General features: G+C 36.3%; 1 protein-coding gene across 2 annotated transcripts in view; it reads left to right on the forward strand.

The window, feature by feature from the left end:
* The window catches only part of LOC118197238 (uncharacterized), a 403557-nt gene that overhangs the window by 343928 nt on the left and 43190 nt on the right, over positions 1-16439 (forward strand). For both annotated transcript variants that reach the window (XM_085820507.1, XM_085820508.1), the window contains 3 exons: positions 10117-10210; positions 13288-13485; positions 14521-14670. In XM_085820507.1, the coding sequence (XP_085676633.1) occupies positions 10117-10210; positions 13288-13485; positions 14521-14670 (442 nt within the window). The remainder of the gene's footprint in view (positions 1-10116; positions 10211-13287; positions 13486-14520; positions 14671-16439) is intronic.

The raw sequence follows: 16439 nt of genomic DNA on the forward strand, positions 1-16439 counted from the left end.
CTGCAAAAGGTTAAGCTACGGCTGTGGGGAATGTTGAGTTGTAAGTTAATGATGAACTTAGAGAATATTGAAACCGAATGAAGAATTTCGGTGTTATTTAGATGAAATGTTTAATAATTATTGGCATATTTTAATCAAGCTAGATATTTGTATTAATTAAAACTTTGGAAGTGTTGTTTTATAATCATTTTCTTGGAAAATAGTATACATAATTATGTTTGAGTCTGTAGCCTAAGTTAGATTTCGAACTATATCATCGAAATAAGGTTTGGTTTGGTTTCTGTGATTATGGCAAAGCCTCTTGGCTACGGCCGAGGGGAAAGGGTGCCTTCGTGGAGGACTTTCTAAGGGAAACTGCCTAGTATATACGTTTCGCATGGGAAAAACCCCGAAAACGGCCGTGCAGCCAGTCTGTTTGCGGGATTCGAACCTCGGACCGAAGTACCAGTGTTCAGCGACTTTACCGCCTGGCCGTTGGGGGGCCCATCTAAATAAGGACTCAAGCACTTATTTAGATTAAACTTTAGATGACAAAAGCCCCTACCCCTCTTCTTTTCCCCTTTTAATTCACAACCCCCACTTTTTATTTCTCTAATAACTCAGCAGCCACACCACCTAGAGCCTCCATTCCACCTTCGTTTGTCTTCCCTCCTTATTACCTCTCCGATTTTACCTCTCACTTTTCTCTACGATCCTTCTTTCCCCCTTTTGATTCTAACATCCTTTTTTATTTCTCTTATTACTCACTAATTTTTTAACCCAAAGTTTGTTTCCATTCCACCACAGTTTGACTTCACTTCTTCTCCCTTATTAACAATTTCATCTACTATTCTCTTCGACCCCCCTCTTTCTTGCCCCTCTTTCTAATTTGTTTCTTTCATCTGTTCTCAGTGTCCATCCCTCTTCTTTCTTAGTTTTCCCGACACATAGTGGATTTAGAGGAATTTCTCCAACCACGGTTCTTTTACTAGATGGTCAATGAATACAATCCTTGTATACTACTAACTGTAATGTTAATCTACTGAGGTAAAACTACCTCACCTTTCTTGCATTCTGAGATAAACAGGGAGCAGTAGGCCCGTATATTAACAATCTCAAACTACGCTTCAGAACATTTTGTGGTTAGTGCAAGGTATAATACACTGACATCCCCAGGTGTGACTTTCTTACTAGGCTTACTGTTTAAATTGTACTTACTCACAGCCTACCCTAATTATAGTGTCACTTTGTCTCTGTTATCTGTACTGCTATAGTGATAGTGTTATTTTAATATAGTGTATGCCACACATACATTAGAACCTGCATCAAAGCAACAAGTTCTTTATTTACTGTGACAGCTTTTACACTAGGCTTTTAATAGTCCACAGTGTAACATATTTCTCACTGAACTGAGTTAGTCCTATCTGTGACACTGACTGAACTTTAATGCAGTAATACCCTATACCGAACTTTCAACTATTATTATTATTTTTTTTTTGTTCAGTACTGCTATCTTGATAATATTCCCTGTATTACTGAACGGTGCAATCAACTGCATTTTCAAACACAATTGCATACCTCTCTATCATATTCGTGAATGTTAAGAATCAGTGTTGTGTGACATCAATTTTGAATAGTGTTGCAATATTGAATAGTGCTCCTTGCCATGCGACGAAAATCTGCTGTACCGACTGAAGAAGACCATACCCCTATCAATGGCATACTAGACCCTTTTGCCTTATTTTCTTCAGATCGGACGCACGCAGAGAAAATCGTAGCATTAGCAGAAGATATCAGACAGGCCTCGGCGACATCCAGAAGGAACAAGTACCTCTTGCCAAACGACGTAAGGATACGCATACAAAAGTCGTTAGAAGTTCTACAAGGGCTAGTTCTAGAAGGCCCGGAATACACACTGAAGCCTAAGACAATTGAAATTGGGGTCAACACATCCACCTTCGTCTGTTGCGAAGCAGTACGCGCACAGATTTCTACAACCTCGAGCGATCTTCCTGCACTGAGTGCATCAGTTTCTTACGCAGCAACATCAGCAGTTATACAGGAGCCACCCCCACGCTCTTTTGCAGAAGTAGTGAAACTAACACAGAGGCCTAGTTTAATAATAAAGCCTACTGGTAAGAAGAGAGAAGCAGAACTCAGGAAGGAGCTCCAAGAAAAAGCCCCGATTAGCAGCCTACAAATTGCGGTGGAGCATATCTCCTCAACATCGAAAGGAGAGTTAGAGGTCTTTTGCAAATCAACTAAAGACATAGATCAATTAGAAGAGAAATTACAAAATGCCAACCTTGAGATTGATCTGCAAAGACGGCAAAGAAGAAAGCCACGCTGCACAGTTCATAGCGTCCCGGACAACATCATGCCCGAGGAACTCATCGGGGAAATCGCTGCAACAGCAGAAATCCCATCCACAGGCATCAAAGCGCTCTTCAGACTCCGAGAACGGAACCCAAAGCGAGTCAAATGGGTTGTGGAGTGCCAACCGTCCATCCTTCCGGCAGTTCTTAGGGCAAGACGAATTTTCACAGGCTGGCACGCACACGCAATCACAGAGTACCTGGGCATCCGTCGCTGCTACAAGTGCCAGCAGCTCGGACATACCCAGAATAAATGCACATGCAAGAAGAACTTCTGTGCCTACTGCGCCGGACCGCACAATGTCAAAAACTGCAAAGCAGAACTACCAGAATGTATTAACTGCCGTGACGCAAACGATAGACATGGAACCATGCACGACTGTAGGCACCCAGCCTACGCAACTGAATGCGCAGAATACCAGCGAGCAGCTGCCTACATCCGCAGCATCACCCAATATTAATAACAACACACCACGTAATTGCGAAAGTCAACAAGCGCAAAACGTTCAGATAAATACAGTGTTTAACTCAAACGAAGAACCCATCAGATTTTTACAAATCAATATGCAGCGAGCCAGGGCTGCGGTCGCTCAGACAGTTCAATTCGCAATTGATAATAAAATAGACTTTATCATAGGTCAAGAGCCATATACCCGCGATGGCGCGGCAGCAGGTTTTCCATTGCAATGGACAGTATTTCAAAGTTCCAATTACGACCATCCACCAAGAGCTATAATAATAAGCTGTAATCCAGACTGGTCTCCAACATCTATCTCACTCGATCAAGATCATGTAGCAGTGCTCGTAGAAGTACAATCCTTCTCTGTTATCTTAGCGTCGATCTATTCTCCTCCAACAGCGGATATTGGCCCGACGACAAGATTCATCCAAAGTGTCATACATCGATTTAAAATCCCAAATATGATCTTCGCAGGCGATTACAATTCACATAATACGGCCTGGGGATATCGAACTACAGACCCGAAAGGGAGAGAACTAGAGGACTTCATATCCTCAAGTAATCTAATAGTCCAGAATACAGCAGGTGCACCACCATCCTTCGACAGGGTCTTTGCGCAGGGATGGCCAGACCTCACCCTGACCACTCTGCACGTAGCACCTCTTTTGCAGGACTGGAAAGTCGAAGAGGAAGAGAGCCTCAGTGATCACAAGTTCATTACCTTCTCTATATCGCAGACCACCTCCGTGTCCAAGATCAAACGCTATAACCTTCCTGGCCGAAAATTAACAACATTTACGAAGAAAATTAAAGTGCAGCTAATGCGCCTCGAACCTTCGCTCCAACTAGCTAACACGTCAGCAGAATTAGAAGACTTCTCCGTAACATTACAAGAAACAATGCAAGCCATATGTAATGAAAATCTCCCTCTTAGAAAACCTAAGAGACTCCAAGGCATTCACTGGTGGTCGAGTGCGCTCAGAATACAGCAACGAAAGTGCAGAGCACTGCGAAGAAAACTCAAAAGCGAAAGACGGTTGGAGATAGAGTCCAACACCCTCACCATATTTCAACGGGAGCGGGCGCGGTACAAAAAGATGATTATTCAGGTTAAGATTACTTCCTGGAGGGAATTCTGCACCCAAGCAAAAAAGACGTATGGTATTCACCACAAAATAGCTACCGGTAAAATTTTTAAACCTTCGCAGCTACAGATCCCTCTCTCAATCACCAACAGTCAGGAGTACACGGCAGACACCCTACGTACGCTCCTAAACGCAGTTTTCTGCAAAGATGATGTACAGCAGGACACAACAGAACAAGCTCTTCTCAGGACAGTAACAACCACACTGGACACCCCAACAGACCCGGATATTACAATTAATGAACTTCAAAAAGTTCTTGCAACTCTGCCGCGCAAGAAAGCCCCTGGGCCCGATGGAATGGACTATGCTATCACCAAAGCAACGATCAAAGCTCACCCTAAATTCTTTGTTGACTATTTCAACAAGCTTCTGGCAGCAGGTATATTCCCAAAACCATACAAGATAGGGCAAGTCATTTTATTTCTGAAAAAGAACCGGAACCCAGCCGAGGCCACATCCTTTCCTCCTATCTGTCTCTTATCGGCAATGGGTAAGGTACTAGAAAGGATTATCATGAACAGGCTACGGTACCATTTACACACGCAAGGATTCTTAAGCCCGAGACAATACGGGTTTAGGACGGGCACTTCTACAGTCCACCTACTCTTCGACATTAGAGAAGCAATTTTAGAGAATCGACATAGCAGCCACCATACTGCCATGATAAGCATAGATCTCAAAAACGCTTTTGATACATTATGGTGGCCTGCTATCAAACAGGCTCTGCGGAAGGCAAAATGTCCGAGCAACCTGTATAAGATGCTAAGCAACTATCTACAGGATAGAAGACTACTAGCAGTTCACAACTCAGGCATAATAGAGCAGGAGCAGACGAGAGGCTGTCCACAAGGGTCGTGCGCTGGTCCACACCTGTGGAATCTAAATTTCAACGAAGTTTTAACAGCTACATGGCCAGCGCACACAAAGATCTACGCCTACGCAGACGACGCAGCGCTAATAGTGAAAGGTCGAACCCGAAGAGAATTAGAGACTCACTGTAACGAAGTGTGCCAACAATTCTATGCCCTATGTGACAACCTTAAACTGAAAATTGCAGAGCACAAACCAAAGTGTTATTAATACCTAAAAAGGGAGGTTCTCTTTCAAGAAGACCAACCATTAAGATCAACAATCAGAGGATACAAATAGTCAATCAACTAAAATATCTGGGCCTTACGTTCGACCACAAGATGACCTGGATACCACACATTCAGAACATCAAAATGAGAAAAGTGTTATTAATACCTAAAAAGGGAGGTTCTCTTTCAAGAAGACCAACCATTAAGATCAACAATCAGAGGATACAAATAGTCAATCAACTAAAATATCTGGGCCTTACGTTCGACCACAAGATGACCTGGATACCACACATTCAGAACATCAAAATGAGAACAGTGACAATTGCGAAGCAAATGCGATTATTTCATGGCCACAAATGGGGCCTCAATCCTCATATTCAGAAGGTTCTCTTCACCACAGTGGTGGAAAAGATAGTCACTTATGCAGCAGCAGTATGGGCTCACCCAATGCAAAGCAGGAAAATTAAACACCTTTCTAGCATTCAAAGACCTTTTGCATTGGGTATCACTAGAGCCTACCGCACGACGTCTTCAGACGCGATCAACGTGCTGGCTGGCCTTCTTCCCCTACACATCCGTGTCGAAGAGGAGGCAGCAAGGCAAATCGTCCTGCAGCTTAAAAGACCTGTCACCTTTGAGGAAGAATATTTTAATCCAGAGGACTATGAAGCTAAATGCTGCCCTCTGAAAATCCATCCAGCAGCCAAAGGCACCGGAATAAGCATAATTACCAATCCAACTACGGCCCACCGTCCAGCACAGATTACTATCTTCACTGACGGGTCGAAGATAGACGAAAACGTGGGAAGTGCCTATGTGGTCATGCTGCAAGATACAGTCATAGATCAATGGAAGGGTCAACTAAGACAATTTAATAGCGTTTTTCAGGGAGAAGCAGTGGCAATTGCGCAAGCAATCCGCTACCTGCAATCCCACCACTCCCGCAACGCTACAATAAAGACAGACAGTCTTTCTTCGCTATACGCAATAGGAAACCCTGACCACCCCTCCGATATTATTCAGGGAATACAGGAAGATCTGCGAAAAAATTCCCAACTCCATACAAGACTTGAATGGATCAAAGCGCATGCCGGCCACCATGGCAATGAGTTGGCTGACCATCTAGCCAAAGAAGCTGCCACAGGAGCAACATCTCAACAAATCAACATCCCATGGCCAGTGTCTTACCTGAAAAGAACATTGCGCTTAAAGGCAATCGGGAAATGGCAGCAGACATGGGATAACAGCGATACCGGCCGACGGACTTATTACCATGTCAGCTACGTGGACACTACCAAAAATTTTGCAAACATGCAATTGGTAAGATACATTACGGGTCACGGACCATTTCCCGAGTACTTTAACAAACGCGGGATAAGTAACACTAGCCAGTGCGCCTGTGGACAGACTGACTCTCCGGAGCATTATCTAACCTCCTGTCCCCTTACAGAAGGGCTACACATCAACCTTCCGTCAACCAATCGACAAGCTTTCTGTAAGTTTTTGATAAAACAGAGGCACTTGGTTAGAAAAATAGGGCTTTTAATGGATAAACTGGCCGATCTTAACACAGACCTGTGCCATACTTAGCCATATAGACGAATAGTAATTCGGTGTCTAGCACCAACTACCAACACCACAAAATAACTGTGAATTATTGTAAGGAGTGTCCAACACTCCTAGTAATATAGCAAGAATAAACTATTTAATCAATTTGCATTATGCCAACCAAACGAATTATGTCTATTATCTGTACCGCAATATGTAAATAAGGACCATCTGTACCTGTTTATAAATGTATTTTAAGTACCATCACCATGTAGTTATGTTTTATGTATGTATATGTATAATGCACCCAATGCTTCTATACTCAATGTAATTATGCGCCTTGTACTTGTATATATATGTTCTAGTATAAATGTTACTGTATTGATCATTAACTGTATTAATCATTGCTGCATTATTGTATTAATATTATTTAGCATCATCAAATTAATAGCACCATTTGAACCTTATTACGTACTTTCAAGTCCACGAGACTAAGGCACTATGTGCATTAAGATTGTGAGCCCAATGATTACTATGTGCCTAATAATATGTATATATATATCCTCGTATATATGATAATGTAACCATGCATCCGAATATAACATCACGCAACATGACACTTTACCGCATAGTGTTAATCTAAAGTCTTAATTCTAAAAACCCCATTACATTAACTAACTTCTATAGCATTATTATTATGTATATATTTGTTTATATATTATGTATCGTCTGTATATGTACCATGTATATAATGCTTATAAATCCAATGATTACTGCGTGCCTAATAATTGTATATACGTGTTTTAGTATGTATATAACTGCATCCATGGCTCCGCGCATATCATCCTGTAGTATGGCACTGTACCACATAGCGTTAAACTAGGATCTTACACTAAAACTAACATCACCAATGAATTGTTCCAGCATTGTACTAATCTTATGTATTATGTACGTATATGCATAGTGCATCTAATAATTATGTATCCTATGTTAAGTATGCACCTAAAAATATTTGTATATTTATATATATATAGTATTAACAAGTAGAAATATTACTGTATTCATGCGTCAGTATTTAACACTGTGTAACATGAAGCCGTTTCGCATAGTGTTAAACTAGAATTTTACTATAAAATTAACTGCATTTATTACTTTCCATAGCACTGTATTATGAACTATCTGTTTATATATGTGTATGTATACCATGTACCTAATGTCTGAGAATCTAGTGATTATTATGTGCCTAAAAGTTGTGTATATATATATTAGTATATATATTAGTTTATCCATCCAATCGCCTACAGCATCATGTAACATGTAAAAATAACAGCACCAATTACTTGCCCTAGCATTGTATTAAGAAACTAATATATGAATATGTATATGTAGTATGCGCCTATTGTATAAGTACCCAATGACAATTATGCACCCCATAATTGCGTATAAATGCATTATTTTTAAAATACTATAAAATTAATTGCATCAATTATCCTCAACGGCACTCTACAATGTACCATCTGCTCATGTATATAAATGTGCCATGTACCTATTGATTATGAAATCGAATGATATAAGCATTGTAAATAGGTATAGCATTGTAAATAGGAAAACAGTATAGCATTGTAAATAGGAAGCTGTACCCGTGCACCCGCATACATTTCTATGTAACGTGACACAGTAAGGCAAAATATCAACGTAGTGTCCTATTATGAAATTAAATAAGCACCTATTATTAGCTATAACATTATTTTATGGATCTAGAGTTTCGGTATATGAAGTAAGTACGAAATGTTTATGTCACCAATGACTATTGTGTACCAAAATATAAGCGTATATACGCTTTTGTCTATATGTAATTGTGTATGTCTTTGTTTATATGTAATTGTACCCATGTATCTACTAGTGTTATCACATATCTTGGCACTGTATAGTTAATATACATCTATTACGCATGGAATAATCATGTACCTAATGTGTCTGTATATATGTATATGAATTTATGTTCTGTATATATGATAATGTAACTATGCATCTGCACATTTTATCCTGTAACACGGCACCGTATCGCAAAGAACTAACTAGAGCCACACTCTAAAATTAATTGCACCAAAGACACTGTACTACACAGTACTAATCTAGGGTCTAACTTTTAATTCACTGTACTAATTACTTATTCCAGCATAACATTGCGCACCTAATATTTCAGTATGTACATGTCTTCTGTAATCTAATGATAATGCTTCAAAGGGTCATAGTGTACTCAACATATGAGTACACACGTTATGTATATATGCTATCGTATCCATGCTTTTGCATACACGTTGTAACATGGCAAAGTATTATCCAGTGTCTAACATTAATTAGCTTTAACGCCACTGTATGAAGTACCAAATTTGTATGTATGTTTATATATTAGTATATTAGCACAATGAACACGTATGGTTATCTAGATAAAGGTGGAAGTGGCGCTATACCGATTAACCGTATTGGTAGAGGGGTGGTGCCCACGTCCTCCGTCGCATGTCGCATGTACTAAGTATATATGGATAAATGAAAAAAAATCAGTGTTTTATAAATTTATCCTGTGTCCTCCTCCTTGTAGAAACTAAAAACGATTCTTTTTTTGTCCTCCCCTTTTCCCTCCCTCTTATTTCTGTGCCTTTGTCTATAATGAAGCTTATTTCATGAATGCGCTCCTTTTAAACATTTAGACTTATACTTAATAATATTTTTTATATTTTCTTCTCAATATATTTAAAATATTAACCAGTGTTCTTATTTGCGACGCATCATCGGTGGCCGAGCGATTGAAGGTTACTGAACACTGGTAGTTCGTCTTCGATTCAAACCCAAGCGAACGAACTGGCTTCATGGTTGGTTTTCGTGGTGTGAAGTGAATCTTAGCCAATTTTTATAAGCAAATCCTCCAAAAGGCCACTCCATTCAGGCTGATAACTTTCGTATACCGTATTCAGATAAATAACCAACTACTCATTACCTGCGGAAAAATTCTTAAATTTCAGTGTACGAAACGAGTTTAGTGCATACCCGGAAATTGAAGATTTTAATAGGACTTTTAATAAATCTTAAAGATTAAAGTTTTGGAAAACCTTTCAAATTAATCTTACTTATCAAAAGCATTTATTCATTTGCTGATACGAAAATGGATAAGCATTGCAATTTTTCTTATTGTAAATTTCTACCGTAACGAAAAATGTCATAGATTTAAAGGAAAATGCTTAATATCTTACTGCCAACATTTGTTTGAAAACCATTAAAGTAAAATAATGGAACAAATTAGTTAAATGCGCGGAGGATCAAATACCTTTCGACGATTATAATAGTGACAGAAGCTGAAAATGAGAAATCGAAAACTCTTTCGGTTTGTTTCTCTGTCGATCTATGCTTCTCAAGAGTATTCGGAGGAAAGGAAATGACGGAAAATCTTTGGAGTACGTCCTAATTGCTGTCGACACATGGCAGTGAAAGAATAGTGACCAATCGATTTTGTTCTTTTGCTTTCTTTTCAGGCCGAGGTGTGCTCTAGCTCCCTTTGTGACGTCATCAGTTCCGTGGTCGGTGGATCGGATGGTTGTCTTTTCGTATACGGCCACTCCAAGTTAGGTAATTAATTCTCTGTTCCCGCTTTACATAAATTTAAAAGATTTCTTCGTAAGAGTTTTAAGCAAAACCAGTGCTAATGCTTGCATTAGATTAAATAATGTAAGTGTGCGAAATGTTTTACGAAACCATTTTGCTTAAGTACATAGTTTAAAATCAAAGCACTGCGCGGTGTAGTTTGGTAAGATGGCTATACAAATGGCGTAAATAAACATGTTTTGGATCGTAAGGTAGGAATTTCCTCTTTTTCTAGAAAAGTAATCCGATTCTGTACAATAAATGCTGTGAAACCCATTGAGTAAAATTCTGAAATGAAAAATGACCAAATGTTATTAAACAAGAAAACCTTAAAAGTTATTTTAATTTAGAAAGGTAGAAAAAAAATGTCAGAAAGAATTTAACTTTTGTTTCGAAAGAAACGCCACCGATCTTAAACGAAACCGACAAAATAAAGAGCAGTCGCAACGTATGTTAATACCTCTGTGTCAGCAACAAACAGAACAGTAAGACAAGAATTTTTTCTATAAATCGTAGCTTATTGTTTTGCTATTAAATGTTGGTATATTTGGCTTGGATAATTTATAATTATAAATGTAGGTTTTTAATTTTGCTAGTCTTAAGAATGCTGCATTAAAATAAGCTTTTCTATGAATCCATAAAATAATTTAAAATATAGGACATTTGCTGCTTTATGCTTAAGCATGTTGCTAAATCAGATCATGTTATAAAATCTTTGATTCAGATCATATAAGCAAAATAATAAACAGAAAAATGCTGTAGCTTTTCATGAAACGCTTATCTAAACAGCTAATAAAGACTGAAAAAAAGACTTACAAACTAAGAATCCAAAGAATGTTTCTTTACTGAGTTGTGATAAGTGAAATAAAAATGGTTAAACCGAAATATAACTCTTCGTGTTATTACTGTTTATACAGAGAAACATAAAGGAGTGGAAACTTCATTACCATAAAATCATCATACATACATCTAAATTTACAGTTACATTTCTTAGGAATTTATCAGACGAAACAAGATTAAATCTTAATCTTTCAACGTTCTTTGTCCAAAAAGTCCAAAATTGGTCCACGAAATAGGAAGGAAAATACTAAATTTTACAAATGCTTTCATATTTTAAAAATTAAGATCATATTGATGGTTTCATAAAATTATCATAATGTAAAACGTTTAAGAAATTAAGTATTTGATGTTCAAAATATTAGCAAGAACTTCGTCTTAAAAGTTTACAAACAGTTTGTGTAAGAAATAGTGTATTAAAATCTGCTTGATAAAAAAAAACCCGATAAAAACGGATTTTCTTAATATATTGTTTTTTCTCTCTCTCATTAAAAAAATATTTTTCAACTTTTTCAAATTATCTGTTTAAGGCTCAGGTTTACTAAAAATAAAGACAAATAAAAAATAAATAACCAAAACATACTAAGCGACTAAGAGGAAATGTTTTTGTCTAAAATTCGCAAGCAGATGTAAGTATACTTGAAGTATAATAAAACGGGTTTCATATGGAAATAGCGCTCTAAATTGCGTCTATTATTAGTTTAGCCATCCTTAAACATATAATTTTTTTTTTAATTTGCAACTTAAAAAGCGCTTTATGTTGTTTATTGTATACATTTTTACTATTGATTACGTACATTTCTAAAAATTTAACAGTACCGTCACGAATTTCTAAAATGGTGACTGTACTGTTAAGCTAAAAATGTGTCGCTAAAAATTTTGTAGTACAGTAATTTAGCAAATTTTTAAAATTGGTCTCTGATTCGATTTGTTTTCTTTTTTAAATGTGACATAAAAATTTACCAGTTTGTCATTTATTATATCAAATGTTGATTGAGAGATCTACGACATAAATTCTTTTTTCTACATTTGGTTTTTAAAATTGTTTCCAGTTTCATCATATATAATAAAAATACTTTTAATTTACCTTTTATTTATCAAAATTTAGCTTTCATCATTATTCATCTTATTAAAATATTTATCATTTGGAACATACGTATTTTATTAATAAAATATGCGCTTTATCCAGAAGTTTTGTGAGCTCACTAAAATGACAAATACTTGCTTTCATAATTGCTTATGTTCAATAAACATCCAGAAAACTCACAATCGACGAAATTTCTGAGATTCATTTTAATTTTATTTTATCTTGAAAAGCGTAAATTCATTCGAGATAATTCAAAGTAAACATCTTTCTATCAGCTTAAAAAGGAATGCATTTTGATTTTACTTTATAACATTTCGGAAAGTGTATTCATAAGTCTCTGGTTCTCCTAAATTTGAAATTTAAAACTGTCTCATTATCTGAAAGCGTTTCAAGTTTCTCTAAATCCTTCAGATATATGTTGATTGTTTGTGTTCTCACTAAAGCAAAATATAACAGATTTTTTCTGCCAAGAAACGGTCATTTAGAAATACGTGCTATTATTCTTTACGACTGATGTTCGTAAGAATTATATTCAAAGGACAGTTGCTAAGACTTATATTCAGATGATATAATTCAGGAAATAAAAGTAAAGACTAGTGTTCAAAACATATCAGATTGATTGTTATATCTAGATTCAATAATATTTTCATAATAAAATTCTTTCGATAATGCTGCTACTGAGTAATGATTACTCTAACTTTTATATATGCAATCAGTATTAAAGTAGCAGATGTTCTCTTTTTTTATTGTCCCGTGGTAGCATTTAAAAGTAATTTTACGGAGCTGCTTGCGATCTGATTTAAATTCTATCTGGTTCATCGAGTTTTATTTCCTTTAAAAATAGTTTACTTTAAATACTCATAAGGTAATGATATTTTGTACAATACTTTTCCTGAGATGAGTATAAAAACTTCTAACTAAAGAGAAAGAAATGGTCCTCTTTCACTCTGAGGTAGAATGATATTTCATCTTATAAATACTTTTATAGAAGTATATAATATTGAAATGTTAGAAAAGGTTTTTAAAATCATATTATGAAAAACACTTTTCTTTTACAATTTATATGCAATGGTTGGTAATATCTTTTCCATACCCTCACAAATGAACTTTAAAATTATTCATATTTTATTCCTCCCAGGGAAAACGAGCACTATGATTGGCAACAGTAATTCAGTTCAAGAGCTTGGTGTGATACCGTGTGCTATCTGGTGGCTGTTTCGTGCAATTAACGAACACAAACATCGGACTGGTGCCAGGTTTTCGGTTCGGGTTTCAGCTGTCGAAGTCTCGGGTAAAGTTGAGGAGCTGCGAGATCTGCTGGCTGATTATGCTGCAGGTGTGTATTCACTTAACTGATTTTTCTGTTTGAAATAATATTTAATATTTATTTATTTATTTATTTATTTTAAACATCCTTGAGAGCATGCGTATTGAATGATACTTAGTTTTATAACTGATTGGTAAAGAGAAAATATGCCGGACTGCGAGCATTGGAGTACTTCTCCTTTATGCAGTGGTTTCTGCGGTGAAAATACATTTACAGGCATTGTCTTCAATGTATTTGGTATCACCTTGTAATTTTCCTTAATATCTCAAAACATACCTTAATTGTCATATAATATTTCAGTTATTCGTTACATCAGATTGTAAGGGTTTTAAATATTTCTTAGCGTTCTCTTTGCCATTTAATTATAGAATGCAACCCATTTTTATTGTTAGTATCAACTCAAAATCAAGCCATTCGTTGTTAAGTTTAACTATACAGAACGCTGTCATAACATACCTGCCACCCCCCCCCCCCCAAAAAAAAAAAAAAAAAAAACTGATACCTAACTCATATGTTTCTCGAGAAAGCCTTAGCAATAAGGATTAATAAATACTTTTAGCACGTAGTGAAGATGTGCATAGTAAATCATCAAATAAAGATATATGTAAATTAAACTATTTATTTGAATATTTAAAGTGATTTTTTTATACATTATTGAAATTAAATTAGACGGAATGCGATGTTACAAAGAATTCAGATGGTAGTCTTCTTTTGCCTTGTAAATTATATATGAAGTTTTAAAATACTGCTGTTATCATTCCTGGGATGTAATTTAACTTAAAAAATTATGTAAAGATGCATATATCCGTATATAAATAAACATGAAAGAAAAACGTTGGCTGAAGTTCAAAAGGAATATAATAAAAATGTGAAATTACCCATTTTAGGCAAAATAATTGGTAGACTTTTTTCCCCTCCTATTCATGTTACATCATACTCCATCTCCTGTCATATAATTACTTGTCTACGACAAACTCATTAATGAAAAATGTTATAATTGCCGTCCTGGGAAGTGGTTTCAAATTGCGGTCTCATCCATTACAGGTACCGAGGGCAGCGGATCCGCCCCAGGGGTGTACTTGAGGGACGATCCCGTATTTGGATCACAGCTTATGAACCAGAGTGAACTTCGAGCTCCAACTGCGGAGAGAGCTGCTTTCCTACTGGACGCAGCGTTAGCTGCCAGAACTTCAGGTATTGTTCATTCATGACTGAGTTTGCTAAAGTTTATGAAGTTGTTTGAAATGCCGTCTACTGAATGTTACAAATGTATTGTGTTAAAAAAACTACATTATTTTGTTTAAAGAATAAATTTTTATTTCTTTCTCGATGATAGCAACATGCTGAATTTGCGTTTTTTTCCCGTTTATTCGTATAAGTGTTTTTTTTTTCGTTCATTCGTTTTTTTCGTACTATTTGAACTAATATTCGACATTTAAAAGATGTTTCAGCTACAGTACAGGATAAGTATATGAAACACAGGTGAGTTTATACGCCATAACAGGATACGGATCGAGTTTCGACGGACAGAAAAAGTGGCATCGTTATAATTTTCCTGTTGAGTCAATTTATGTTGTATAACTTTCGTATGGGCTGCTGCTATTCGTTTCCGGACTACCTATTATGCATGAAGATTTAAATATTATACTGGAAATGGCGCATATGTATTTTGCTGTCGTCTTAAAAAAAGACAAAGAAAACTATCGCCAGCTGGTGCGATTAAGCCCCAGTTCTGGATAAGTGTGATGTCTCAACACAATCAGATCTTTCCTTTGGTTATTATGATTAAACCAGGTTGATTCTAGGTAAGCAAACGAGGAAGCTTCTTTTTTTGTCACACAATTATATCGGATTCTTGGGAAGACTAAATAACCCACTAATTATAAGCTGCAGAGACATTTTGAAGTAAATTAATGGTATGAATTTGTAGATTTCAATATTAGTTTGCATATTAAATTCTGGAAAGACTCGGGGATTCTGCAAAATGATGCAATGAAAACACTGTAGAACGACGCGGTGCCACTTAGATTTGTATTAAAAAAACAACGTATATGACCTCGAATTCACAAAGAAAATGACTATTTTGTTACTGTGTAGTGTTCACTTGTCTAACTTCTAAGTGAGAACTGGAAGAGTAGTAACTGCACAGAGTTGAGTTGAGTTGAGTTGAGAGCAGAATCTGGACACCCGTGCGGCTTACTAAGACTATTCGGGTCTAGTCCAGGTTCCGCAACTATCCGGGGCAACACCTCATGGGGCCTATAAGGGCATACATTGGTCCTGTATACATGCTTACATAGTTCATAACATATGCTTATAGTTACATAGTTCATAATATATGCTTACATAGTTACATAGTTCACAGTACATGCTTATATACAAGTAGTTCATAATACATAGATCTTTCATAATACTTGCTTACATAGTTCATACATATACATGCTTACATAGTACATAGTTGCTTACATAGTTCATACATATACATGCTTACATAGTACATAGTTGCTTACATAGTTCATACTTGCTTACATAGTTCATAATATATTGAGCCTGTTACATAATACATACATAGTTCATAATAATTTTCATTGGCCATAGTACATACATGTTTCATAATATATTGAGTCTGTTACATAATACATACATAGTTCATAATAATTTTCATTGGCCATAGTACATACATGTTTCATAATATATTGAGCCTGTTACATAATACATATATAGTTCATAATAATTTTCATTGGTTATAGTACATACATGTTTCATAATATATACAGTGGGCCGTAATACATACATGTTTCATAATATATACAATAAAAATGTAAAAAAAAAAAAAGATAGAAAAAAGAGAGAGAGAGAGAAGAGAGATTGACAGGGAACTACTCCACACTGCACAAATATGTTCGCAATTCCTCCAGTTTCTGCATTATCTTGCATATTTTGATGTGAAATGCTGGCTGTTT

This window comes from Stegodyphus dumicola, chromosome 7, assembly GCF_044657685.1.
Source record: "Stegodyphus dumicola isolate Sdum_Otavi_A_Nest chromosome 7, ASM4465768v1".
NCBI lineage: Eukaryota > Metazoa > Arthropoda > Arachnida > Araneae > Eresidae > Stegodyphus > Stegodyphus dumicola.